A 26,826-nucleotide genomic window follows, 5' to 3' on the forward strand; every position below is an offset into this window, starting at 1 on the left:
ACATTTCTATGATGTCTTTAGTTTAAAATATTCTTACATTGTTCATCATCCTTAGCCCTGACAGCCTTGCACGTTTCCCTAATGTCTTTAGTTCTTCTTAACCTTCTACATTTCATAACTTCTAGTTTATATTAATTGCTGTTTTTCCCTTTTTCACTGAATTTGTTACATACTACTTTTATTTCCAATTGTTGCCTTCACTGTGCTGCTGAATGAAAGTGGGTTTTTTAGCCAAAGTTGTAGTCTTTCTTGATTGCAAAATTATGGTATCTGGACACCTAATAAAATGGTTCCCAATTTTTGTTCACGTTTTGCTGTCCATATTTACTCTGGGAATAATGAATAAGTGTAGGGGAAGTGAGGGATGGAAAAAGGAGTGGGAGCACTGAGCAAGAACTAGACAAATATGTACCTGGACTACACCTCTGGATACCATTACATCTGCTCTGCTTGCCACCTTCTGTCAATGGACTACTGTATAATATACTAAGCTTTAAAATGAATTTCTAGTTTCATAAAAGTATAGTATCCGTAACGTAACCAATATTTATATATGTAGTATCTATATCTGTCACCTACATCAGCATTAGATAAATTTTATAACATATCTATCTTTCCTTATATATACAAAAAAAAAAGGTTTATTATTTGGCATCGGCTTCAAGTTATGTTTGCATATAAATGTTGTCCAAAGATGTCCACGTTTTGAATCAGCATCATCTCTGTTGGGCATAATATACTAATATATTTATTAATTTTTAAAACATAGCCAATACAAACATTGAGTCAGGATAAAAATCATCATGTTCAAAATACATAATACAATGTTTTTAATACAGCAGAATCCAAAGTAAATTACATTTTCAGAGAACAAAAGTGACTTCCCCCACTTCAAGCCAATTTTTGTATATGCTATGTATGACATAAGGCTCTTTTGTTGCTTAGTAATAAGCCTTCACTGGTGTAGCTCTTGAGTGTACAAGCCAAATTGAGCAAGAATAAAATCCTAATTATTTGTTAGTTCCCATGGGTCTTGTCCCAAATGGTATTAGTTGAGCAAGTTTAGTTTGCACTGATTTAAAATTGCAGAAATCACGATACTTAGTGAAGTAAGTCCCAAGTAAACCCTCTTCATATGCTGATCAAACTGTCTTAAAACTAGTTAGGTTTTTGTCCCCCCCCTCTTACGGGCTCTTACTGGGAGGCTGTTTCAGAACCTCCTGCCTCTGATGTTCCAGAATATCACTCCTTCTAGTTTCCAACCTAAACTTATTAATAGTGAATCTATACCTATTTGTTCTTCTCTGCATGTTTCCAGTCTCAAGTAATAACATGAGAGGGATCAGTATGATCTACATATGCCAAGAAGGATCTCATATTGCCTTGCACAATGGCATTAATCTCTGTGCTGGAATTACCACTCCTGATATATCCCAGGATTGTATTTACCTTTTTCAGATGCATCATATTGAATTGTCACAGACAGCCCGTGACAGAGCAATACATCCTGATCTTTTCTCTGCCTCGTATTTCCAACAGATGAGTTTCAAGCTTATCAAAGAATTGCTTATTAGCATTGAAGTGTACTACTTTGCACTTACTAACATTACATCTCATCCCATTCCCACAACAACAATCCTCTGAGTCATCTATGCCTTCCTATAGCATTGGTAAAACCTGTCAACATTGTTTCATCAGCAAATGTCCTAAGCTTACTTTGTGTGCCAAAGCAGTTAATGAAAATATTAAATAAAATTGATCCTAAGACTGACCCTTAAGGAACTCTACCAGAGGCTGCTTTCCAGTCCAATACTCCCCTCTGTTGTATGCCCTTCAGTCAGTTCCGTACCTATTATACTATTTGTGTATTAACACCTTTTTTCATTAATAATATCCCATATGGTATTCTAGTCACATACTTTTAAAAAATCCAGATAAATTTGATCCACCACATTTATGTTGTCTGAACCAACCAACCAACCAACCAACCAACCAACAAATCAACTATGTTCTAAAAGAGTTTGTCTGTCACGAACTACTCCTGGTAAATCCATGCTGGTAAACCTGTCTTTATTCTTTCCTTCAAAATCTGTTCTAAAAATCTTCCATACAGTTGAGGACAGACTAGCAGGCTGATAGTGACCAGGATTACATTTGTTTTCATTTCTTCAGTACAGCATACATGTATTGTTGTTCAGTCAAACAGTAGTCTCCCACCTTGACAGATTTATGACCAATCCTTACTTGATGACCTGTGATTTCAAATGCCTTAGTACCTTGAAATGGATATTGTTCAGTCTCCCTGATGTGAGCCTGATGTGAGGTTGGCTTCTACCATACACATGGTAAATTCTGTTTCTATACTCTCAATCCTATTACCCATCCTGCCTCTACCTGTGTCAACAACAAACATCCTTATTGAAAAGGAAAGCAAAGCAGTCATTTAACTTTTGAGGCATACTTGAATTATCTTTAATTTCTATGTCATCTCTACAGCAATGAGACCCTGTTTCCTCTTTCTTTTTATTTGTGGTTAAAGAAGCTTGTACTAGTTATTTTAATTTCCTTTGCAAGATCTAACTCATCTTGACTTCTCACTTCAACACTACATTTCCTGACCTTTAAGATGCAGCCTTCTTTGCTGATCAATCCTCTTTCCCATTTCTTGCTTGCTCCTAAAATCCTTTTTGAAGTGTTTTTACATGCAGCTTGATCTCAACTGCTATCTTGTCTTTGTCTTGCATGGCACTAAGCACACAGTTGGAATTAAACAAGTGTGGACAACAATGGAATCAGAACAAAGGATACTTTGAGTGTCGTACATGTTTCTGCTACTTGCTGGAAATAAATTTACTGAAATAGTCTCATTTCATTAACTCCATCCATTGAGCTGGAGACAATTGGGATCTGCTGTAACCAAGAAACAACTGAGAACCAAAAGGAGAGGTTCATTCTACAGGCATTCAGACAGAAACAGTCTCTGGATATAGGACTGAATCAGCATTAGATATTTCTGAATGCCACTATCTTTGAAAATGAGGTTTTAGATTACAGTGCTTAGTAAGGAGCAGTCTGCACAAGGAAGCCCACTTTCCAAATGCCGCTAAGTGACATCTTCTCTGTATAACAGTTGTCAAGCCTCTTCCTCTGCTAAGAGTTAATATGTCACTTTTTCAAATGGCTTGCTTTACCACCACCTTTCCTAATGGAAATGTGCAAAGTGTGACTTACTCCCTTTCACAAAATATCTTGTCAAGGTTCTTGACTCCAACTTGTCTGCCCATGGGGAAAACCTACTTCCTAGAAATTTAACAAATGGTGACTCTTCTATCATAATTCTGCCTCACTGAAATAAAGAGGTCAAACAAGGAGACAACCACTATTAAAGCAAGTGTTAAAAAGTGACTGTTGGACTCAAACAACAGTTTGAAAAATGCTAAATGTCTGAATGCCATTCTACACAGTCAGACCTAGCAAATTATTATGCTTTAACTGAGATTAGGCCATCAGGTAATGACTTTACTAGACACTGCAATCACAACAACAGAATCATTCCCCTTTCTAAAACAAGAATAAATGGACAAAGATCAATTTCCACTTGAGAATTGATCAACAGCACATGATTAATGTAAAAAATGTACTCAAACAGCAGTCTGGTGAAGAAGTGACACAGAGAATAGCAGCAACTAAAGCCACCCCCAACTACCACCCTCTGCATATCTAAGCTTTACCTCATCTTCATCAAATCACTAATTATTTAATACTAATTCTGTCCAGCCTCACAGGGTTTTAGTTCTTCAAAGGAGTTTAATTCACTGTTTTGTTTCAAACATTTATGTCTGTCTGTACTTGCCTGAATATATTACAGCTACTAAATCATACAATCCATCATCTCTTTGTCACTATTCTAGACATATAAGATCCTCTGAGAATGTGCTTACAACATAAAGGTCACTTTGAAAGTTGACTAGAGACATGAATAAAAAATAAAACATTTAGTTAAGTCCTTTGAGAAGATGAGGCTCCCATTACCCTTTGCTGCTTGAAAAAGTTTCTCAGCTGCTTCTTAGCAGTAACATGAAAATAAACAGTTAAGTTTAAATCACAAGTACAGGCTAATAAACACAAGAGTCCAAACTTAGCTATTACTCAAACTTTCATAAATCCAGTCCTTAACTGCTAAAGCTTTGTTACAAGGTAGAGAATTAGCTAGATCAGTGGTTCTCGAACTTTTTCATACCAGGACCCATTTGCCAAGATTGATGGCTTGTCCTGCCCTACACCCCACTGGTCCTGCCCGTGCCCGACCCACAGTGCCCCTCCCTGTCACAGCTTCGGTGCCCAGCCCCCTGGCCACCTTCCCCCAGTGCCAGCAGGCACCTGCTCTTGCCCCCACACACCCATCCCCTCCACACACGCATGCGTACACTTCCACCCTGACCCCGACAGTCCCCAAGACACCCACTCCCCATACACTTACCTTCATCCGGCTGCTGTGGCTGCTCCCATGATGCTGCCTGACTGCATGCTGGCCATGCACCAAGCAGCCACTTTCAGGCTGGAATGCAACCAGCCTGCAAAGGGAAACACGTGCTTTCGTGCCTTTTTCTGGCACTTGCTTGCATCTCTTGGAAATATTCTTGTAACCCACTTTTGGGTTGCAACCCACGGGTTGAGAAACACTGAGTTAGATGACCTTAGGTCTATCTGTAATTAAGAAAAAGCTGTGGCTCATTGAAGCTGATAAACGCTGACCAGAGTGCACTCTCAACAGAATGAGATTCCTAACCCTCGAGATTTTCCAAGCACTATGGAAGTCCTACCTTTTAGCACAATTTGTTATGAAGTTCCCCCTGGGGGGGGGACAACGAATGCTCGCTGAGGGCGACTGCAGCCCTGTCTGGTCTCAGAGTCCCCCCACGAAGGCAGCATAGACATGGCTTCTACAGCAAGGAGGGAACCTTGGCTCCCTCCAACTCAAATCACAGACTTTCAGTCCTTCAACATCTGTGGTTCTCTGTGGCCCTGACTCAAGGAGGTACGACCTAGGCATAAACGGATTTAGGATTTTGAAAAGGGTGGTACAGACAGTGTTGTACCTCAACATATTTTTCTCCAGAGAAATTACATCCTTTACTAATATGCGCGGGGAGGGGGGGGGTAGTAGCACTATACAAATATAACAATTGGATTATGCACTAATTTGCTAGATTATATATACAATTAAAAAATAGGTAAAAAATAGTGAAAATAGTCAAAAGATAGTGTCATTAGTCCTGTAGTCATTCTGCTTAAATTCACACCTCTTATTCAGATTCATGAAACAAAATCTAGCTTTCTTGAGTGACTTGACAGTGCTTCCAATACTTCAAGGTCAGTCATCTCTGATGGTGATCTGATGGCCACCTATGAGTTTATCAGGGGTGACCACCAGTATCTGGGGGAACATTTTTTTCACCGGAGCTCCCCAAGGGATGACGACTAGGTCAAATGGTCATAAACTACTATAAGATCGTTTCAGGCTGGACATAAGGAAGAATTTCTTTACTGTCCAAGCCCCCAAGGTCTGGAACAGCCTGCCACCGGAGGTGGTTCAAGCACCTACATTGAACACCTTCAAGAGCAAACTGGATGCTTATCTTGCTGGGATCCTATGACCCCAGCTGACTTCCTGCCCTTGGGGCAGGGGGCTGGACTCAATCATCTTCCGAGGTCCCTTCCAGTCCTAATGTCTATGAAATCTATGAAAATCTCTACACATAAATTGATATCACCACCCCTGAATCGAGGTTTTTAGAGGGAGAACTGCAAACAGTCTGCAGGGCTGTGAAACAGAAGAGAGACATTACTAAGAATGACTAACAGACAGAAAAATTGTAGAAGAAAGGATAGTTTGAATGGAACATCAAGACCATTACAAAGGAGAAAGGGCTGTTAACATCTGTGGAATGGAGAGAGATCAACAGGAATCAAAGAGATGATAATGAACCATGAAGTCAACTGATTCTCTCAGTACTGGTTTTCAAGTCTGGATGAAGGAGGAATCAGAGGGATGCAAGTGCTTTTCTGCCACTGGCCGCAGGCAAGCAGTGTGAGGTGCGGCAGTGAAGTGGTGGTGATTGCTGCCATGTGTGAGCTGCCCCGTCCCCTCTGCTGGGCAGCACTGTGCCCCACAGAGGGGCACTTCTGCCCTTGCCCCCCTGGCTCTGCTCCTGGGAGTGGGCACACACCTTTTACATTTGAGGCACTTCTCCTTAACATTCCTGAACCTAGCAGGAACCCATTTCAAAACCCAATTTGCTTATTACAATGCTTACCATCCTTATACATGCAAGAGTTTACCTCCTCTCACTCCACAGCACCCTTAAAAATCTCAGCACAACCCAGTTTTGAATTACTGAGACAGGCAAACAAGAAACAGAATGAGGCTATTACAAGTTCTAGAATACATAGAGAATACCTACATCTACCTAGAGATGTTTATGAAAGTCCATATTTCTCAATACCTCAAAACATATCATAACTCAAAACACAGATCTGAGGCTGCTAGCCAATACAATTCCCTCAAAATTTTGAGTGACATTATCTAAAACAGCACAACTTCTTTTCTATCCAATCATCCATTTAACAATACTACTTTGTACCAGCAGAAAAGTTAAACTGAGTGGGTCTATCAAATACATTAGTTAATTTTTTTAATTTTCTTTTGGTAGAATGATCCAGCGAAATCAAGGAGCTCAATTTTGCACAAGGTTACAGACATCTACCGAGAAAATTAGTACACCCACTTCTCAGCTTGATGATTTGCTTAATGAGAAAAAAGACACAGTACCTGGAGATAGGCTCTGAAAGAAAAAAAGGAGTTGGAGGAAAAGAAGCAAAAGCCTATCGTTAGAAGTAAAAGATGAAAATCTAATCAAGCAGAAAGTAGTTTTTCCATCTTTTATGTTCATAGCTGGTTGGTTTTGTTCACAAAAATGCCCCATTGACCTGTTAACTTGACTACGTTACCTCTTACAAATCACCACTCAAAACCAAATGTAAACAGAAAAATGCTTTTGGCAGGTCGCATTAAATCATTCTTAGATCATAAAGGAAATATAAAAAAGACAGAAAAAAAACAATTTTTCATACAGTGTGGAAGAATGCCAGCCAAGAATATAAAATAGTTATTAAAGGAATCCAAATGAAATTATATGCAATAATTTAAACTTAAGAATCCAATCTAATTAATTTGTCCACTGAAAACATGAAACCACTAGGTTTTAGGGCCATTCCTTGTCAAGGAATCAGATATTGAATGTAACAGGGTTACATTTTTTAAGTAGTTATGGGAAAGTGATAAATTACGACAAAACTATCTAAATTTTGATTACATCATAAAGGGTGCTGTACAAGTGCAGAAGCAAAAAGGAAGATCCAGGGAACTACAGGACAGTCAGTTTGACCTCAATTCCTGGAAAGATCTTGGAAAAAAATCATCAAAGAAACCATCAATAGACTAATGGAAGGCAACATTCTGAGAGAGCGCCAAGATGGCTTCATTGTGGCTAGGTCTTGCCTGGCCAACCTCATTTCCTTCTATGATCAGGTGACACATCACCTGGACAAGGGAGAAGAGGTTGATGTCATATATTTAGATTTCAAAAAAGCCTTTGACTTGGTCTCCCATGATGTCCTCATGGTAAAACTGGGGAACTGAGGCCTCAACTACCTTATGGTCTGGTGGCTGAGGAACTGGCTCTGTGGTTGAACCCAGAGAGTGATAGTCAATGGAACTGAGTTAACATGGTGCATGATGATCATTGGCATCCCCCAGGGCTCAGTACTTGGACCAGTACTCTTTAATATATTCATAAATGATCTAATTCGGTTGTCAGAAGTGGATTAGCTAAATTCACAGATGACACCAAATTATGGGGAAGCATGGTCATGCTACAGGATAGGCTCGCAATTCAGGCCAACCTGGACAGGCTCACAAGGTGGCCGGATCAAAACCTGATGACATTCAAACACAGAGAAATGCAAGGTGCTCCACCTCAGGAGAAAAAACCCACATCATACTTACAGGCTTGGCAGTGTTACACTCACTAGCACTATGACTGAAAGAGACTTGGGGGTCGTGATTGACTACAAGGTGAACATAAGCCACCAATGTGATGCTGCAGCCAGCAAAGCAAATAAAACTCTGGCTTGCATCTACCAATGCATCTCAAGCAAGACACAAGAAGGTATCCTTCTGTTTTACTTGGTGAGGCTGCAGCTGGAGTTCTGAATGCAATTCTGGGCTCCACACTTCAGAAAGGATGTGGAGAAGCTTGAAAGAGGCCAGAGGAGAGCCACGCACATGATTAGAGGTCAAGAGAACAGGCCTTAAGAGGAGAGGCTGAGAGACATGGGACTCTTCAGCCTGGAGAAGCAAAGGCTCAGGGATGACTTGTTGGCAGCCTATAAGTATCTAAGGGCTGTGCATCAGGAACTGGGAGAACATCTGTTCACCAGGGTATCCCAAGGGAAGACAAGGTCCAATGGTCCCACAATGCTGGAAGACCATTTTAGACTGGACATAAGAAAAAAACTTCTTTGCCATCTGAGTCCCCAGAGTGAGGAATAGACTTCCTCCAGAAGTGGTGCAAGCACCTACTCTGGATATCTTTAAGAAACGCCTATTGGGCAGGAGGCTGGACCCAATGAGGTCCCTTCCAGCCCTAATGTCTATGAAATGTATGAACTGTGTGAATCTGTAAATATTTATATGCTTCTAAATCACTGTTTATCTGATTTTAGTATTACAGCCCCTTAACAGTAACTGATGAAAAACCTTCTGCACATAATTCAACAGGAAGTCTCCTCTATTTGACTTCTCACAGTAAACAGATCAAAACTTTACTTAGGTCCCAGAGACTACCGTAGTCCCCAGAACACCCATTTTTGTTCTAAGCAAAAATTCTTGTGGGTGATAACTTCTACTGGGCCAGCTGCACAGCTGGGATAGATACAGACAAGCATTCTTCACTGCACTGCATTCAAAAGCTTGTCCAAGCTCCAATAAAAAATGATCACCATAAAAGTCCTTGCCTCTTCCATATTTCCTGGACTATCACAGTTGTAGCTGTAATAGTTCATTCTATCACTACCACATATTTCTTCTGTTAGAAATCCTGCAGGACAGGGATTTTCAATCTTTTTTAGCAAGTGTACGCCTTCTGCCTCGAAGTTTCAGCTCAAATACCCCTTTATATATATTTTTTGGTTTTAAGGGTGGGGGGAGGGGTGGGCAGATCGAGGCTCCTGTGGTGAGGGAGGGAGTGGGGCTGGGGAAGCAGCAGGGGCAGGCACTGCACAGCCGGGGCAGATAGCGGGACAGAGTCGCGAGAACGGTTCATCTGGGGAGCGTGGCAGGGCAATTCCTGCTGCTGCACACACCCCGGTGGAGGTCTGGGGGGCAATGTGGCCCCCGATCTGTGCACAGGGCAGAGGCAGCTGCTGCAGGCTAAACTCTGTACCCTGTGCCCCAAGAGCCATGTGCCTGATGCAATTGGTCGGGCAGGGGACAGACACATACACACACACACCCAGACGCAGACACACACACAGAGATGGGGAAATAGATGCAGACACTCAGCAGGTAAGTGTATATGAGGGGAAGGGGCAGGTTGGGGGAGAGAGAAGGGACTGGGGGGCCAGATCAAGAAGGGGTGGGAGGGAGGGTGTCTCTGTGCCCGCTCCTAGGAGCAGGGCTGGGGGGGGTGGTGGCAAGGCAGCAGTATGCTCTGCAGGCCGCACACATGCTCCCGGTCGGCCGGACTGCGGTGGGGGGGGGGCCCTCACAAGTGGTGACCGCCACCACCTTGTGCCATTGCTGCCATGCCCTGTGACACTTTCCCATGGCCAGTCGCACATGCAGGTCCGTAGGCTGCTGAGGGGCAGTGCCTGAGGTGCGACAGCAGCCCGTAGAGCTGCACAAGTGACCAGCTGCAGGAAAGCAGTATGGCAGTGGAGTGGTTGCAGCTGTGTGGAAGCCCCCCACCCGGGCTATATGGTTATGGTTTTCATCCTGCATTCGCATACAAAAGAAACCTTGTTAAATACATTGTCTATCATTAAACTGCTGCCAAAACCAGCATGTGTGCAGTAAATAGATTGTATAGCATGAAACTCCTGCCAAAAGCAACATTTGCTCAGTAATGGAAACCAACTACAAAGTTCTATAAATGCAGCCAACACTGAGCATGTCTATAAAACACATGGCCCATGTTGGGCAAACAGTAATGGGAACCTACCACAAAGATAGGTAAGTGCAGCCCATCTAAATACTAAATATGGTAGTGCCCATTGTGCTCAGCCCCCTTCACTGCTGACACTCTTTCAAGTCATGGTGAGCCACTACATTACATATAAATTTTGATTTCCTCTTCACTTCCACAGCTGAACTGTGCCTCTCTTTCCCATTTCCAATTATTCATGTTTCTTCACCAACCTTAAAAGTCTGGCAAACCGGCAAATGGGGCCCCAAACAGTTCACCCAGAATCCCTCTGTCATCCTCTCTCTCAGCCTGTTGGATATGACTAATGTGGCCCCATATTCCATAAAGTAGAGCCCAAACAGGTTGCCCTGAACCTCATCTGCATATCCCAGAACTCATCACAAAAATACTTGGTTCTAGTCATGAGTGGGGGGCTAATGGATTCTTTGTGGGGAGAGGAGAAGGAGTATCTGGAGTACACAGACATACTGAGAAGTACTGATCTGTGGAACCACCACGGCTTGAAATACTGTTGACTCTGCTGGGGGACAACCCAATGACTCACTCATATGGTAGATCATGAGCCTTTTGGCTTTGGATTAATACCATGCATAGTTTGTACTAAATGTAAGTACAAAAGTGCTGTTTAAAAGTGTGTTTATGCAATACCCATGCTAAAACTTGCAGCAGTTTCAAAAAAGGTAAAATGCATCAATGCTGGATGAACTAAGTCTATGGGTATCAATATTAATCTGCCTAAACATTTTTTTCAAAGTCAGTGTTTTCAAATTTGCCCCTCATTTCCATGTGCTCAGGGAAAGCAGGCAATAAGGAGGCAGGGGAAGGGGTTATAGGAGAACAAGTCCAGCCTACTGACCACTATCCCATGCTCCTTATCCATGTGGGCATTGGAGCACTCCCAGCTGGGTCATGAGGCGCTACAGGGATTTGGGAGAGGGGCTAAAGAGTCTGGAGGCCAAATGGAGTTTTCTTTGATCCTCCCAGTCTCGGGCTATGGGCTGAGGAGAGGGAGGAGGATCCAGGTAGTTAACCAAAGACTGTGGTGCTGGTGTCATCGTGAAGGCTTTGTCTTCCATGACCACAGCCCGCTCTTTGGCAAGAGGCAGCGAGCTGCTGGGAAGGGACAGCCTCCACCTCTCTCTGCTGGGGAGGAGGCTCTACTCAGTCAGACTGGCTGACCTGCTCCACCAGGCTTTAAACTAAGCCTGCTAGGGGATGGGAGGGACTACCGCCACTGCTGGTCCACTAAGCAACCCTTGCAAAGCCAGCAGGCCAAGGCACTTGAGGGAGCCCACCCCAGGAACAATGGGTAGGCAAGGCAAGGCCACCAAAGGGGACACTTGCCTGCCTGTACACAAATGCCAGAAGCTTGGGGAATAAAACAGGAAGAACTTGTCCTCCTGCTAAAAACAAATAATTACAATGTCACAGGGGTAACGGAGACCTGGTGAGACTCCAGCCATGACTGGACCATGGGTATAAATGGCTATACCCTGGACAGGAGGGATCGAGTAGACAAAAGGGGTGGGGGCATAGCTCTCTAAGTTAAGGAGAGCTACGTGTCCCTGCAAACTGACACTGGTGACCAGGGTGGACAGCTGGAGACCCTCTGGGTTAAAATCCGTGGGGAACACAGCACAGGGGACACGATGGTGGGAGTATACTACAGACCTCCCACCCAAAGTCAGAAGCTTGATCAGGAGTTGGCCAGGGAATTGGCTGAAGCCGCATACCCCAAGTCCATGGTTGTCATGGGAGACTTCAACTACCCAAACATCTCGTGGGAAGAGCGTTCAGCTAAATCCAAGAGGTCATAAAGCTTCCTCTTGTGTGTGGATGACCTCTGACACAAGAGATCTACGGGCCAATGAGAGGTAAACGCTGCTCGACCTGGTACTGGCAACAAGGGACAACCTAATCAGCGACCTAATGATCTAAGGAAAGCTGGGTGACAGCAACCATGAGCTGCTCACCTTTGCCATCAGCCGTAAAGCTGGCAAGTCAGTCAGCAATACAGAAGTCCTTGACTTCAGGAAAGCTGACTCTGACAAGCTCAGGAGGCTTGTTGGTGAGGCCCTAAGGGACCATGACCCCAAGGGGAGAGGAGTTCAGGAAGAGTGGTTGCTCCTCAAGAGAGCAATCCTTGATGCACCAGCTAATGCTATTCCATCTGGAAGGAAAGGTAGCAAAAGGGCACAGCAGCCCCCTTGGCTCTGCATGGAACTAGCGGACCTCCTGCGGCTACAAAGGCAGGCCTACAAAGAATGGAGGATGGGATCCACCTCCAAGAAGGAATATTCCGCGCTGGTCTGGTCCTGCAGGGAGCGAACCAAGAAAGCCAAAGCTATGACTGAACTTCAACTAGCTACAAGTATCGAAGACAATAAAAAGTCCTTTTTTAGATATGTGGAGACCCGGAGGAAAAGCAAGGGCAACACTGGACCCCTGCTAAACCAGATGGGACAACTGACAACCGACACCCAGGAAAAAGCCAACCTATTAAATGGGTACTTTGCATCGGTCTTTCATCGGTCCCACAGGATGCCCCCGCCCACTACGGGACAGGGAGACCTGGGTGAGGGAGATTCCTTGCCCTCCATCAATGCTGACCTCATGAAGGAACACCTTGAGAGGCTGGATACCTTCAAGTCAGCTGGCCATGACAATCTACACACCAGGGTACTCAAGGAGCTGGCTAGTATCATACCCTAGCCCCTGGCACAGATCTTTGAGAACTCCTGGTGCTCTGGTGAAGTGCCTGAAGATTGGAAGAAGGCCAATGTAGTGCCTATCTTCAAGAAAGGGAGGAAAGTGGATCCAGCAAACTACAGGCCCATCAGTCTAACCTCTATCCTGGGGAAGGTCTTAGAAAAGATTATTAAGGAGCAACATCCTCAGGGATAGCCAGCACGGGTTTGTTGAGGGTAGGTCTTGCTTGACCGATCTCATTTCCTTTTACGACAAGGTGACCCATCACCTGGACAAGGGAGAGGAGATTGACATCATATATCTTGACTTCAAAAAAAAGCCTTTGATCTAGTATCCCATGATCACCTCTTTGCAAAACTGGCCAACTGCAACCTCAGGTCCACCACAATCCATTGGCTGGGGAATTGGCTCCATGGTCGGAGCCAGAGGGTAGTGGTTGACGGAGGTCAAATGTCATGGTGCCCTGTGACTAGCGGGGTCCCCCAAGGCTCTGTCCTTGGACCTGTATTGTTCAATATATTCATTAATGATGTGGACACTGGTATCAAAAGCGGACTTGCCAAGTTCACTGATGACACCAAACTTTGGGGTAAAGCATCCATACCTGAGGACAGGAGAATGATTCAGGATGACCTTGAAAGGCTCAGGAAATGGGCAGATGAGAACCTGATCATGTTTAACACTGAAAAATGCAAGGTTCTCCACCTTGGGAGGAAAAACCTGCAGCACCCTTATAGACTCGCCAGTGCTACGCTGGCTAGCAATATGGATGAAAAAGACTTGGGGGTCATGATTGACCACAAGATGAATATGAGACTTCAGTGTGATGCTACAGCTAGTAAAGTGAGCAAAACACTGGCTTGCATCCATAGGTGCTTCTCAAGCAAATCCCAGGACATCATTCTTCTGTTGTACTTGGCCTTGGTGAGGCCACAGCTGGAGTACTGCGTCCAGTTTTTGGCTCCTCAATTCAAAAAGGATGTGGAGAAGCTTGAGAGAGTGCAGAGAAGAGCCATGCGCATGATCAGAGGTCAGGAAAACAGACCTTACAACAGGCTGAGAGCTATGGGACACTTCAGCCTAGAAAAGCGCAGGCTCAGGGCTGATCTGATGGGCACCTATAAGTTTATCAGGGGTGTTCACCAGGATCTGGGGGAATGATTGTTCACCAGAGCGCCCCAAGAGATGATAAGGTCAAAAGGTTATAAACTCCTGCAAGACCATTTCAGGCTGGACATAAGGAAGAATTTCTTCACTGTCCGAGCCCCCAAGGTCTGGAATAGCCTGCCACCGGAGTTGGTTCAAGCACCTACGTTGAACGCCTTCAAAAGAAATTTGAATGCTTATCTTGCTGGGATCCTATGACCCCAGCTGACTTCCTGCCCTTGGGGCAAGGGGCTGGATACGATGATCTTCTGAAGTCCAGCCTGAAATGGTCTTGCAGGAGTTTATAACCATTTGACCTTATCATCTCTTGGGGTGCTCTGGTGAAAAATTGTCCTGGTGAACACCCCTGATAAACTTATCGGTGAGCTATGACCCCAGCTGACTTCCTGCCTTTGGGGCAGGATGTGATGATCTTCCGAGGTCTCTTTCAACCCTAATGTCTATGAAACCCATGAAATCTATAAGTTGGGGGGACAGAGGGCAAGGGGGCCACCTGACCTCCCAGATTAATATTCTCTGATGTAGCAGTGGGAGGGGGACAAATTCAAGGCAAACTTCCAACAGTTATTTTTTACCTAAAAATATATATAATATTTTTATATGTTTTCATATACACGTTCTAATTATTGGGGAGGGGGTCATTTTGTATTCAAGTAGGAAGGGCTACGGGGGGGGAGGGGGGGCAGATCAGGGCCCCTGCGCTGAGGAAGGGGCTGGGGTATATGTTGCCCAGCTGGGGCTGTGCCAGGCTCTGGGAGCAGGGGCTATGGGCAACGGAAAAAGCCACAGCTCGTCTGGCTGCTCCCCCAGCTGCCCTCACCAGGTCAAGGCAAGCAGTGCTGGGGCTGTGCTGGGCAACTGTGGGAGAAGCTACAGCCCAAGCGGCTCCTCCCGCAGCTGCCCCCACTGGAACAATGCAGGTAGTACCGGGGCAGCCAGGCAGCTGTGGGAGAAGCCTTGGCTCAAGTCATAGCTCATCTGGCTGCTTCCCTGGCTGGGGCAAGACGGGCAGTGCCAGAGCTGCCAGCTGGCCGCAAGAGAAACTGTGGCTCATCTGGCTGTTTTCCCAGCTGCCCCCGCTAGGGTGTGCCATACAGCACCTGGGCTGCCAGGCACCCGTGGGAGAAGCCACAGCTCAAGTGGCTGCCCCTGCCAGGGCGGGGCATGCAGTGCTGGGGTTGCCAGGCAGCCATGAGAGAAGCCGTGGCTTAAGTGGCTGCTCCCACCAGGGCAAGGCAGGCAGTGCCTGGGCTCTGCTAAGCAGCGGTGGGAGAAGCCATGGCTCAAGCCGCTGTTTGTCTGGATGCTCCCCTGGCTGTCACCCCTGAGGTGAAGCAGGCAATGCCCAGGTTCTGCTGGGAGGCTGTCGGAGAAGCTGTGGCTCATCCAGCAGCTCCTGTTGCTTGTCCCAAAGGGCATGGGGGGGAGGGAAATGTGTGACCCCGGATCTGGTCGGGGGGGTTGCGTTTGGGGCAGATCAAGGGGCACATGCCCCCTCCTTCCTCCATGCCCTTCCAGACACGTGGCCAGAGCAGCAGTGTGCTGCTCGTCTCTGGGCAGCTCCTCTGGTGCTCACTCATCACTGCTGCTACCACTGCAGCACTATGGTACTGTACCTGTACTGAATAAAGAATAAGTCATCTTTACAAGTTCACTGTGCTGTTCTGTTTCCAAAGTTTTTCCAAACTGCCCACAATAATGGCTGAAAAGCATAAATCTGGTGGAAGTGATGTTTCTTCTTCCAAGAAATGTAGAACAATTATATGGAAACAAAAATGGAAATAATGAAGAGGTCTAAAAAAAAGAAGTGAGACCCCAACTGAAATGGGTAGAACTGTGGATACCCCCTAAATGACTATCATGACTGTCCTGAAAGACAAGGCAAGAATTCATTAACATGTTATGGGCTCGGCTCCTATGCACTCAACTGTGATAACCAAGCACCTTATTGGACTTATTGCTCAGGTTGAGGAACTGTTAATCATTTGGCTGGAGGATCAAAATAAATGCTGTGCTCCTACGAGTTTAGGCATCATTCAGGAAAAGGACAGAGGTCTTTATGATGATCTAAAGCGACAATAGGGGGAGAGTTCTAATGCTGAGCCTTTTACAGCAAGTAAGGGGTTGTTTGCGTGTTTTAAAGCCAGGGCCAATTTGCATAACTTCAAGGTCTTAAGTGAAGCTGCCAGTGCTGATGAAGAGGCAGCTTGTGCTCTTCATCAGCACTGGCTGAAATCATTGAAAAGGATGGCTATTGTGCTCAGAGAGTTTTTAATGAAATGAAACTGGGCTCTTTTGGGAAAAAAATGTTGTTGAAAACCTACATTGCCGAAGAGAACTCCATGCCAGGGTACAAAGCTGCTAAAGATAGGGTCACTTTTATTTGGTGCCAATGCAGCAGGGGACTTTAAACTTAAACCTTTCCTTGTGTACCATTCGGAAAAACCCCAGAGCTTTCAAGGGACATTCCAAGGCATTTCTCCCAGTGATATGGAAATCCAATCCCAAGGCATGGGTCAGTAAGAACATTTTTGAGGATTGGTTTAATCATTATTGTGTGCCAAGTATCAGGTATTATTGCAGCAAAAACAATCTTGCATTTAAAGAGTTGTTAATCCTCCACAATGCTCCTGGTCATCCAACCATCCTTGATGACATGCATCCTGGCATCAAGGTTGCGTTTCTGCCCCCCAACACCACCTCATTGTTACAACCCAAGGACCAGGGGGTAATTGTATCCTTCAAGGCCTACTATCTTAGAGCCACATTTGCCCAGGCCATCAGGACAATTGAGAAAGAAGGTGTCCACATTTGCCCAGGCCATCAGGGCAATTGAGAAAGAAGGTGGACACCTTCTTTCTCAATTGCCCTGATGGCCTGGGCAAATGTGCCCCTAAGATAGTAGGCCTTGAAAGATACAATTACCCCCTCATCCATGATGGCCTGGGCAACTCTGAAGGAATTCTGGAATGGCTTCAACATTTACCATGCAGTTAAAAACATTGGTTAGGCATGGAATTAAATCAATCAATCAGATTTGAATGGTGTTTGGAGAAAATTGTGTCCTAATTTTGTGTCCGACTTCCAAGACTTTACAGACACTGTTGAAGAGGTGACCAAAAATGTTGCTGAAATGGACAAATATCTCAACTTGGACGTTGCATCAGAAAATGTTGATGAGTTGCTGGTATCACATTTTGAAGAATTAACCAGTGAGGACCTCACTGAGTTGGGACAGCAAAAAGTGGTGGAGGAAGAAGATGCACCCACTGTTGAAGAGACTCCTCCTCATAATGTCTTGACAACAGAAGTGCTGGCTGAGGCATTTCAACATTTGGAAGCTGTCATGTCCCTGTTTGAGGTATATGACCCCAACATTGAATGCAGTCCATCAGTGAATAGGGGCATATCCAACATGTACAGCTGCTACAGAGAAATTTACAAGAAGAGAACATCTGTCCAAACTTGCTTGGACACTTTCTTTAAGAAAGCAGACAAGACTCCAGGAAAACCTGCAGCCAAGACTCGTGAAAGAATACTCCAGTCAAGAGCCCTTCAAAAAGTCGAGCAAAGTCACCTCAAAGAAGTCCTTCGCAATAAATATGATTGCTATTTACAATATAAATACATAAATAAATGCATATAGACAAGTAATATAGCTACATTTATTTATTTGATATAATTGATTGAGTACTGTACAAAATTCTAGGTTATTTTGGGTGAAAATAGGGTATTGGGCCTTGGTTCAGGAACCAATCCCCTATTTATAACATTGTTTCCTATGGGAAAATGGGTTCTGAATTATAAGGTTTCAACTTAACATGCAGTTTTCAGGAACAAACTGCGTCATAAGTCCAAAGACTGCCTCTACAATATATTATTGTATGGAGATCAGGGATATACCAAGACACAACAATTCTGTAAGCATACTTTCATTTCTGACCCTATCCAGCTGAAACTGTGTGACAGTACAGTACAAGTATACACATGCCTGTGTGGCTGTTTAGCTCAGTTGGCTAGAGTATGGTGTTAATGATACCAAGATGGCACATTTGAACTCAGATTGGACTAGATGATTTCTTGATGTCTCTTTCAGCTTTACTTCTGTATCCAAGTTACCACTGGATAATTTTGTTCAATGCAGAAACTGTACCTGGCAGTCATATAGTCACTATTATCCTTAATCCTCACTTCTATATATTTTTCACTGCATTAATTTTGGCTGACTGCTGCTAGAAACTGTCAGAGAACTTTAAATATTTGTGCTTTCCTTTATGAAAAATATGAAACATATGCATTATATAGTTTCCCTAGTTCCCTGAAACTGTGAAACTTTAATGCCCAGGTTGTTATTCCTGGTTCCATTATTTACTATTTCTAAAAAGGCTATTGCTAAACTTGTCAGAGTTATAAACCTTGAAGTAATTACCTGTTTATTTTTAAACAACAGTAGTATGGTAACATAGGAAGAGGCATGTAAAAATCTTCAACAATATCTCTTAGTGCAACGACCCATAAAGATACTCTTGCCTAAGCAGATGTTTATCATTTAAGCTTATTCTCTAAAATATTAATATCAACATATAAAAACCACCAGAGAACCTTTTCTCAGGAAATACTGACTATAAATTTGGCAATGTAAAGTGAAACCCTCAGATCTGCATGCTATTCATGAAAATCAAAATTACTGCAGACATCCTGAAGTGGTGGTAAAAACCGTTGTTACATCTGGTTTGAATTTTATGGAGTGACTTAAGAAACATTTCTTTAATGCACTTATATTAAAAGCAGATTATTTATTAATTAAATGTGATAAAGACATTTGCAGACAAAGTTCTTTGGGTAAATCTGATATCTTTTATTAGACCAACTAAAAAAGTTGGAAAAATTTTTCTTTCCAAGCTTTCAGGTACAAACACCTTTCCACAAGCTGAGCAAGTGTCTGCAGTTCTGTGCTTTTCATGGATGGGATAGAATAACACAGAAGCCAGAGGCCAGTATATCAGTGATGCAAATTCAGGCAGTCAATGGGTGAGAAACAGATCAGGGGCAGAGGGGAAAGGGAATGCAGACCTGGTGATAAGATGTAGCTGGTAAATAGTAGAGAGCTTATATGGGGTAACAGATGTTGGGCAGGTTATAATGTCTATATTTAGTCCATGATTTTTGTATCCAGTAGGTTGATGAAGTGAAGTTCATGGGTTTGTCTGTGAAAGGTGTTTTGTAAATTCGCTCTGACAACTGGAACTGAGAGACTGGAGAGAGAGTGGTTGTCTTGTGAGAAGGTTCATTGTTTGTTTAAAGGCTGGGATGGGTGGTTCTGGAAAAATCTCTTTAAGAACTGGGTCTACTCCTAGTATGGGTTGCAAATGTTTATGGATTTTTACAAGCAATTGTTACATGTGTTCTCAGTACAAATTCAGTGGTATCAGAGCTTGTAATACACCGTAACATACAAGCCCTGTAATATACAGCTTGTATCAAAGCTGTATATTACAGCTTTCTTGGTGTGTTTAGGGTGATTGCTGGTTCTGTGCAGATATGTATGTTGGTCCATGGGTTTTAGTATATGGTGGTTTGTATTTTACAGTGCTGAATAGAGATCATGGTTTCTAAAAAGAAAATGTTAGTGCTGGAGTATTCAAGAGACAGTCTATGAAGGGGTGATGATTACTGAATTTCTGATGGAAATCAATCAGAGATTGTAGGTTTTCCATCCAGATGATGATGATGTCATCAATGTATCTTAAGTATAGCATGGGCTTGATGGTGCAGTCCTTGAGGAATTAGTCTTCCAGGTGGCTCATAAAAAGGTTGGCATATTGTAGGGCCATTTTGGTGCTCATAGCTGTGCCCATAGTTTGGAATACTCCAGCACCAACATTTCCTTTTTAAACACGATGATCACTAACCTCTCCAAACTCAACACCAGAAACAGACATTCTATGGCCCAAAACACACATCATGGATCCAGAACGTGACATGACAATGAATGTAAAACCTATCTCCACCACCCACCTCAATAGACACACCCCACAACAAAAACCATCACCATTCCTGGCTCTTATACTTGCACCTCCAGAAATCTACTACATCTCATCCACTGCGCTAAATGCCCTGATAGAAAACACACTGGAGAAACCAAACAACAGCTGCATACCAGAATGAACGCACATTGAAAATCTATCAAAGACAGAAATACACATTTACCTGTGGGGGCAACACACACACACTTCCCTTGCTTTATGCTGTACATACATTCCTGGAAAACAGTGCATAACTCGAAAGGGAACCAACTTTACAATGTAACAAATAGGGATATGTTCCAAGAATTCGACTGTACTGACCCCCAGACCCATTTCTACCACTTTTAAAGACAATTTTGGTACTCACAAACAGCAGTCAGTACACACAAGCACAAGGCATTATCGTAATGGGGATGGCAATTACAGAAACATATTTTGCAGACGAGCAAGGAGCACAGCTCCACACAGGAAACTATATTTTGGTGTGTGTCACTCCCACAGTGCACCGCACAAAGCAGCTGACTGTGAGCATCCATGACACTGTTTGCATGAGTGAATTTACCTCACATACAACAAATTTTTGGTATAAAAGGGTCATTGCATAACAGTTAATTCGCAGATACAGAACCCATATAAAGCAAGGGAAACCTGTACATATATGTAAATATAAATATAAATATATGGACTGTGCAATATGAAACAACTTAACAAGAAAGAAACAAAATTCAACATCCTGCTTACCATCAGACACTTCTGATGTAAATAAACTGCTCCAACTTTTACTCGAGCCTAATTTGCATACAAATGAACTTTCCCACCCAGGAGAACTTATACCATCCTCCAGTTCTCCTGTGCAATATGAAGTTTCATTTCTACCTGGGAGAAATTTTTAAATCTTTGCATTCTCCTTTGCCTGAGGAAGGGTGTATGAACACAAAAGCTTGCAAACAGAATTTTTTTTGCAATGTTTTAGTTGATCTAATAAAAGATATCTCCTCTAGCACAAGAGTTCTGACTGGACTAAATATAAACATTGGATTTATGGCACATTATAACCTCCCCAACATCTCAACCTCCAGATAAGATGTAGCTGGTAAATAGCAGAAAGGTTATCACCAGATCTACATTCCCCCATTCCCCCACCTGTTTCTCACCCATTGACTGCCTCAATTTCCATTTTCACTGACTGACATTCTTGCATACTGGCCTCTGGCTTCTATTCTATTCTATCCCATCCCATCCAGGAAGAGCACGGAAAAACTGCAGACGCTTTCTCAACCTGAAAAGGGGTGTTTGTACTCAAAAGCTTGCAAAGATGAATTTTTCCAACTATTTTAATTGGTCTAGTAAAAGATATCGGATTTACCCAAAGAACCTTGTCTGCCTATGTCCTTAGACCAGGGGCAGCCAATTATTTCGGGCGGAGGGCCACTTACCAAGTTGTGGCAAGCTGTCCAGGGCCGCATGGGTAGCCCCGCCCCTTGACAGGTGCCCTGACCTCTGGTCACCATCTTGGGACCAATGTCCCAATGTTTTGGGACCAATATCTCAGGGCCAGCACTGGTGGGGCCAAGAGCAAGGATGCAGGCTGGCAGGAGTCTGTGGAGCCGGGCTGGGCTGTACCAGCAGAGAGAGGGGGGAGCTGGCCCGGCTCCATAGAACCCCTGCCAGCCAGGACCCTGTACTCCTGCCACCCTGCTCTGGGCTCTGCTGACGTTGGCCCTGGGACACGGGTGTAGGCCCTGCTCCTGCACCTGCTCACTCCTAGTACCTCCCCAGCCCCATAGTACAGGCAGGGGGCAGCATACAGCCCTGACCTCCTGCTCACCAGCAGGGAAGGAGCTGGTGCAGAGCATGGGGGAAAGGTGGCCCCTCACCCGCCTTGTGGCCTGCACTCCCTGCAGCAGCCGCTTGCAGCCCACGCAGGTCTGTCCTGAGCAGGCACAGGCAACCCCATGCAGGCTACGAGTAGCTGCAGCGTGGGGTACCAGGTACGGGGTGCGCAAGGGCCTGCTTTTCCAGTGCTCAGCACCAGCTTGCAACCCGGCCCCACTGCCAGAGCTCACGCGCTGGGCAGCAGCAGCAAACGCTGCCCAGTGAGGCAAGTAGGGGGGCCTCAGCTGCTGCCACCACGGCACAGCCCCAATGGGCAAGCCCAGAGGTGGCGCAGGGCCCAGGCTGGCAGTGGGGTTGGGTTACAAGCTGGTGCTGAGCATGGGGGAAAAGCAGTCCCTCCCTCACCCCATGGCCGGTTCCCTGCGCTGCAGCCGCTCACAGCCTGCATGGGGCTGCCTGTGCCCACTTAGGACAGCCCTGCGTGGGCTGCAAGTGCCTGCAGCAGGGAGCATGGGCCATGGGGTGGGCAAGGGGCCACTTTTCCCTGCGCACAGTTTTTCCCTGGGGTCCTTCCCTACCCTTCTTCCCACCCTTTACCTGAGCTTCCTGTGCCAGGGCAGTCACATGGTTCCAGGCCAAGAGCCCCTGCTGTGGCTTCCAGCTGGGGGGGTGGGGCTGGGTGGGCTTGCTGTTGCAGGAACCCTCCAGGGTTTCCCCTGGGTCCTACTGCCCTTGGCTCCTGTCATCTTTGACAGGAACCTAGGACAAATACATTTTAATTTTCTAAATATTTTTAGGGGCCCTGCGAGCTGGATAGAATGGCCTTGCAGGCCAAATCCAGCCCGCAGGCTGTATTTTGCCCACCCCTGCCTCAGACCAACATGGCTACAACCAATACCCATAAAGACATTTGTGTCTTCTGCATTAGTATATGCTGTATACAAACTGTGGGCACTTCATCAAGTACTCCATAAAAAAAATTGTTTGGCATAATACAGTAATATTTAATACTTACTATTTATAGGTTTCTGAACGAATATATTCAAAAACATGGGACACTCCCAGCTGGAACTGGTCAGCAATAGGGGTGACCCAGGGATTATTCTCTGCTTTGAAGACTTGCTTTTGACCAGTCAAATCCAAATTACCTGAAAGGGAGCAAACAAAAGAAAATCTTTTATCACAGTTTAATTTCTCATCATGATTATGAAGTTGTTCTTTTTTCCAGAAACAATATACCTACAGTCAAAGCAAATTTCAGTATTTTCAGGCTTAACGTGAGAAAAAGGAAGGCACATTAGTTTCCATCGTAGTAGTTGAGCAACCAAATCCTCCCCTAATCCCGCACTTACTTTGTATCATAGCATTTGCAGCAGGTATTGCTTTGGCTCCAAGCACTGCATATTTATTCATTAAATTAAGCCTTCATTTGGATTTGATGCAGAGGCCTTGGTCAGGCCTTCTACAGAGGAGGTAAAATTTAATGCAGCACTAACAGAGAATGAGCAGATGATGAAGAATGAAAACTCAAGATTTCCTGACTCTTACGCCAGTGTCTATCTTTTCAGAGCACGCTAACTATGCTGGGGTATAATATTATTATAATATTATGCCATAAAGAATAACATAAATGATTCTAATTTTTTAAGGACAACTCACTAGTATTTTTCCATTACAGTGGCTAGCAAGAATGAACAGGGACATCACCATGAGCTGTTCCATAGCCAATATCCCATGGTGCAATCCATTTCCAGCATTAATGCTCAGAGCGCAAGTCCAGTGAACAAACCTTAGTTGGTTATTAGCCTTTTCAATACCAAACATTAGTACTGCTTTTCCTGAAACCCTACAGCTCACTGTTGAGCTGTACTTCTCAGTTCAAGGGCAAACATTTGTAATTACAAGCTGTCAGTATCTATGCTCATTTGAAAACAAGGACTTGAGACTTACTAGAAGCTTCGGCAACTTTTACATTTTCCAACCAGAAAAATTTATGCTGAACTGAAGGCTGAATTTCCCCATGACCTGAGGACACGATACTAAATTCTAATTTTACCAAGTCACTGACATTACTATATATATTTGTTACATTAAATGATTTTTAATACAAAATAAAACATGGTCACTATTTTAAATTTATTATTGCGCATTTTGTGACTGAGGAATATAATAAAAGTGATGACAATTTAAAAACTGTTGTAGATCATAATGAAAAAAAATATAGCATTTTTCATCTAACCAAACTAGCTTATAATTATAGCGAGTGTAGCAGGCCTGCTGAACCAAACTGTTACTTCCATACAGAATAAATGATGTGCTTATTTTTCAAATCAATAGCATTTGTATATATAGAGTTAACATGTACATACGACTGCAACAGCTGCTGGTGGTCTCAGCTGTATTTCACCATGCTCTGCATTATATTTAATCCTTAATGCTGCTCTCTCTATGAAAAAGGGTTAACATAATTAGGGTAAAGCTAGACCATTATACTGTGTGAAAAGATGACACTTGTCTCATATGGGCCTATCAACAAGTTACTATTACCTCAGCAAAGCTCATCTGTCAGCTGTCTGAAGTCTGTTCTTTTTAAGTAATAACATGCAGGAAGCATTTCACCCCTCTGTCAGTCAGGCGGCAATTGCCCTAACTGCCTTACGCTTCAGTGCTTCTAGTTAGGAGTCTCACACCCATCTCCTTTATTAGAGGACTCAGCAGCACTGCTGTTCTAACAAGGATCAGGCAGCAGGATTAAGCACTGTGACAAAGAGGACCTAATAAGCTAGGAACTGGTGCATCTAAATCTTTGCTAGCTGGCTCAAGACAGACTTGCACTGTTCTCTATTCAGTTTTAAGGCACAAACCACTAGAGAAGCAAGCCAGCACTGTGATTAGCAGTAACCCTTTGACCGATGCTGCTCTGAAGATCATATATCACTCAGAAGCTTATTCTGCAATTGCAAATTGGATTTTTCATTTTATTACCTGCAAAAGAACCATATGCATTTCTCTCCAAAGCCACCAAACACAGTAAGCATTCACTAACCATTATAATTCTGTAAGTGTTGTATAGAGATAAAAATGATCAATCTGTGTACACCTAATATAAATAGCTAAATTCAGTGTGGCAAATTTAGCCACGTTACAGAGCAAATTCAATTTTGCTTATGGAAATGAGTTACATATTTCCAAAATCTCAGCAGGAAGGTTCTTAGCTGAGGAATCCAATCTTGAGTTGGTTCAATAATTTACAGCCCATACCAAATAAACTGGGGAATGCTGCCTTAACTTTCTCTCACCTCCTCAATGTAAAGTTCCTGCTGCAGATTCTAAATATCATACACTTCATTTAAATTTAATCAATTTAAAGACATGCCATGCTGTTGAAGTGAAAGGATATTACAGCAAAGAGAGGATCCCTTAAACACAACAAACTGTTGGTGTGTGCATTTGAAATACACCACGTAAGTTTTCCCCTGCCACTGACTTAACAAATATGTCATATCTAGTTATAACGCTTAGGAACACTGGGTCTATGTCTATCCTAATCCCTGCCCTCTTTTTGAAGTAATGGATGAAGAAGCAATGCCCATAAACAGAACACTTTCACCAGAAAGATTGTACAAGCTGGCAGGAGAAGAATCCAACAAGCTTTACCACTAGACTCATGGTAGCATTGCCAAAGCGATACCCACATAACTTACATAAGACGTGCACATGTATAACTGCAACAATGTCCATGTTCTTGTATGTTCACAGATAAAATATTTGCAGGTGCTTACTTTTTCAGTGCAATAAACTGAATCAAGTAGGGTTGAAAAGCAACATTCCAAACATAATCCTAGTATGGGACAGTGCTTGTAAAAGCTCTTATGCTACTCTCTCTAGTACTGGGGCTCTGGGTGGGAAAATGGTCAGGGCATATGTGCCCATGTATGTGTAATTTAAATGTTATAAGTAGAATACTATCCCATAGCCTTTAAGAAATACATATACTGTGCTAAACAGATCACGTCAAATTATTTGGATATTTTTAGTAAGTAAAAATACAAAATTGCCTCTGGGAAAAATTCAGTGCAGTAGACTGAAACAAAATGTGAGTGTTGGAGATTGCATTGATTATTTTTGTTTTGTTCTACCCATGTACATCACTTGATTTAAATAGTACTTGTTTACCTTATCACAAACAAAAGATGGTTATTCTACCAGATTGTGAATGACTGCTAGAGGCTTGGGCCCATTGCCTCACTTTTACACCAAGTGAAGTATCAGAAGCTTTGCTCCTTAAGACAGTGCTTCCATAGATGGGCAGCTGGAGAAAAGAGAATACACCAAGTTTTACTCTCATGTAAAGTAGACCCACTAGTAGATCTTCTGCTGCCACTACCATACTTTTAAAGAGGATTTTTCTTAGCACTGAGCTGTTCTAATTTCAATGTAAATTTATAAATATAATTTGAAATTAAAACTATTACCCCTAATTATCAGGTTCTGAAGCCCTGATTCACTTCCAGCAAAAAAAAAAAAAGAAAAAGCCCAAAAACCAATCTCCATACCTTTGCACCTTGAGTAGCTATTTACACTGGGGTAAAATGATTCAAAGTTGATGTAAAAAAGCTACCCGATAATATCAAAACAGCAGCATTTTACATCCACTTTACACAGGAGCAAAAGACTATTTAAGATCTGAGACAGAAAAATCAGATCCCTGATTCCAATCTGACAAGCAATGGTGAAAATCAAAAAGTAATCATGTTAAGAATCAATGGCTTACCGTGCTGCTCAGATACTGCATCAACATGGTAAAATCATGAGTCCCC

At 43.5% G+C, this 26,826-nt stretch overlaps 1 protein-coding gene across 2 annotated transcripts in view; it reads right to left on the reverse strand.

Moving 5' to 3' along the window:
- Positions 1-26,826, reverse strand: part of RSU1 (Ras suppressor protein 1) — a 183,866-nt gene that overhangs the window by 80,461 nt on the left and 76,579 nt on the right. For both annotated transcript variants that reach the window (XM_006265859.4, XM_059729048.1), the window contains exon 8: positions 23,022-23,154. In XM_006265859.4, coding sequence (XP_006265921.1) covers positions 23,022-23,154 — 133 coding nt within the window. The remainder of the gene's footprint in view (positions 1-23,021; positions 23,155-26,826) is intronic.

This window comes from Alligator mississippiensis, chromosome 5 (assembly GCF_030867095.1).
Source record: "Alligator mississippiensis isolate rAllMis1 chromosome 5, rAllMis1, whole genome shotgun sequence".
Lineage (NCBI taxonomy): Eukaryota > Metazoa > Chordata > Crocodylia > Alligatoridae > Alligator > Alligator mississippiensis.